Source organism: Eulemur rufifrons, chromosome 6, assembly GCF_041146395.1.
Source record: "Eulemur rufifrons isolate Redbay chromosome 6, OSU_ERuf_1, whole genome shotgun sequence".
NCBI classification, from domain to species: domain Eukaryota; kingdom Metazoa; phylum Chordata; class Mammalia; order Primates; family Lemuridae; genus Eulemur; species Eulemur rufifrons.
In genome coordinates this window covers 90,766,805-90,769,187 of record NC_090988.1, presented here as the reverse complement: position 1 = coordinate 90,769,187, position 2,383 = coordinate 90,766,805, and the positions used below count along the sequence as shown (strand labels likewise).

Here is a 2,383-nt window from a genome sequence, read left to right as displayed (position 1 = left end):
ACTGCACTCCAGCCAGGGTGACAGAGCGAGACCATGTCTCTAAATTAATTAATTAATTAAAAATAAGAACTTGAAATAAAACTAAAAATTGTTGTCCACCAAAGAATCTTAGTATGATTGCATAAGCAGCATACAGTATTAATTAAATCTATGCAATTATCTTGGTCTCTAAGGGATATAATGAATTACACTTCAATAAATATTAATTTATGTGGCTGTTTCAGAATAAATAGGCTAAATAACCAAAAAAGAATGATAACAAAATGGAGTAACTGACAGTGAAAGTATTCCTTGCTTCTGTGAAAAGATGAATCTCATGTTCTGCCATTAGGGATACAGCCCTCATCCAACTAAGGTCACTTTTTTACTCCACAGTTTCCTCATGGCGTTTTTCATTTCTGCATTCCTCAGGGTGTAGATTAGGGGGTTCAGCATGGGAGTTATGAAAGTTAAAACCACAGTCATGAATTTATCAATGGGAAGGGTAGAATTGGGCCTTGCAAACAGGAAGATACAGGGGACAAAGAATAAAAAGACCACAGTGATGTGGGACACACAGGTGTACAAGGCTTTGCGTTTCCCTTCCACACTCTGAGCCTTCAGAGAGCGTAATATGACCCCATAGGAAAGGAGAAGCATGAAGAAAGTGACAGTACAGATGGCCCCTCCATTAGCAATCATGGAAAGTCCAATGAGGTAGGTGTTGGTGCAAGCAAGTTCCAGCAAGGGATACATCTCACATACGAAGTTGTCAATAACATTGGGGCCACAGAAAGGGAGCTGGTAAATAAAAATAAATTGAATTAACGAATGAAAAAAGCCTCCAATCCAGGCCACCAACAGCATGAGAACACACACCCGCCGATTCATGATGATCAAATAATGAAGCGGTTTACAAATGGCCACGTAGCGGTCATAGGCCATCACCACCAAAAGAATGACTTCTGCACCAGCAAATAAATGATCTATAAAAATTTGAGTCATACAAGCCTGAAAGGAAATGGTCATTTTCTCAGAAAGCAAGTCTGTGATTGTTTTGGGAGCAATGGTGGTCGAATAGACAGTATCTATAAACGATAAATAAGCCAGAAAAAAGTACATGGGGGAACCCAGGGACGGGCTGGCCGCGACGGTCACTACGATGAGCAGGTTGCCCAGAACCGTCACAATGTAGATGAGTAAGAACACGACAAACAGAACTTTCCGCCCCGCAGGGTTCGGTGTGAGCCCCAGGAGGATAAATTCAGTCACATTGTTCCTCTTTCCCATGTTCTTCTAAAGGTGTTGAACTCAGGTGTCACAGCCTGCAAACAAAAGGGTGGATGATGAATTTCAGATGATCCCAAGCTCCATGTCAAAAGTGTAAAGCCTTAGTCAACAGTGTTTCCCCACAGGGCCTCACACAGCTCATTAGAAAATACACGTGTGGACTGTCCTTCCACAACTACCCTCTTCATTTTCACAAATTTCTTGCTTCAGCTACAGTGATGAGACTTCAGCATCGTAACTGGAAGGTATATAAGAGCAGATACATCTCTGAGATGATCTACTGAAATCAAGATGGCTGCTTTCTCCAGCGTACCTCTCACAATGACTGCATTTTTGGTATCATATGTTTTTTCTCTTAAAGTTGTTTTTTTTTTTTTTTCTCTCTCTGAAATCTACCATGAAAATAATCTCATATGTATTGACTTTGCTTACATATTTATGTAAAGTAATACTTAGTATATGAGCATAAAATTATAGGCTGATATTTAGATGGTTGCTTTTCTGAAATACTTTACTATGAGCTCCTATAATCTAGGAATAACTCACTCACAGCAATGAAAGAACCAGGCATGTCGTGAGTGCTCATGAAATGCTTATTAAACTTTATTTAATTAAAGTGAATTTCAAAGCTCATGAGAGAGCAAGTTAATGGAGATAAATGTATTAAATTCTTACCAGCCATGAAAGTCAAATGAAGGCAATGTTTTGTTTGAAAATACCCACATACACATACACAAACTGAACTGCCATTTATTGTAACATATGCTATTAAAGGGAAAAAATGGAAAATGCAACTCAAAGTGAAAGTGGTTGAGTACTGTACAGACATTTTCCCTTCTTTTCAAATTTGTTTAGGATTGATTATGTCTAGCCATGATCAATTCAGAATGTGAAAAATAAAGATTTTAGGCAAAATCATGGTATATTAGAAAGAATACTAAAAATCTGGAAATATTAGTTGATTTTTAGCTTAGTCATCTTGGGAAAATCATGTCCTGTCTTATATTCCTTATTGGAAATGTAATGATTTTTCTTGATATGACTTTATGCATTTTTATCATTGACACATTTATCCTAAATGACATGATGTCATTTTTGTTGGTAAACCATTTTT

The 2,383-nt window shown here is 37.5% G+C and overlaps 1 protein-coding gene across 1 annotated transcript; it reads right to left on the bottom strand.

Annotated features, from left to right (window-relative positions):
• Positions 1–342: 342 nt before the first annotated feature.
• On the bottom strand, positions 343–1,269 carry LOC138384406 (olfactory receptor 4A15-like). Its single transcript, XM_069469912.1, has one exon. The coding sequence runs from the start codon at positions 1,267–1,269 to the stop codon at positions 343–345; it is 927 nt and encodes a 308-aa protein (XP_069326013.1).
• Positions 1,270–2,383: the final 1,114 nt, after the last annotated feature.

Bases quoted from the DNA above. Each gene is read 5' to 3' on its own strand.
- LOC138384406 (XM_069469912.1), bottom strand. From the start codon at position 1,269: ATGGGAAAGAGGAACAATGTGACTGAATTTATCCTCCTGGGGCTCACA.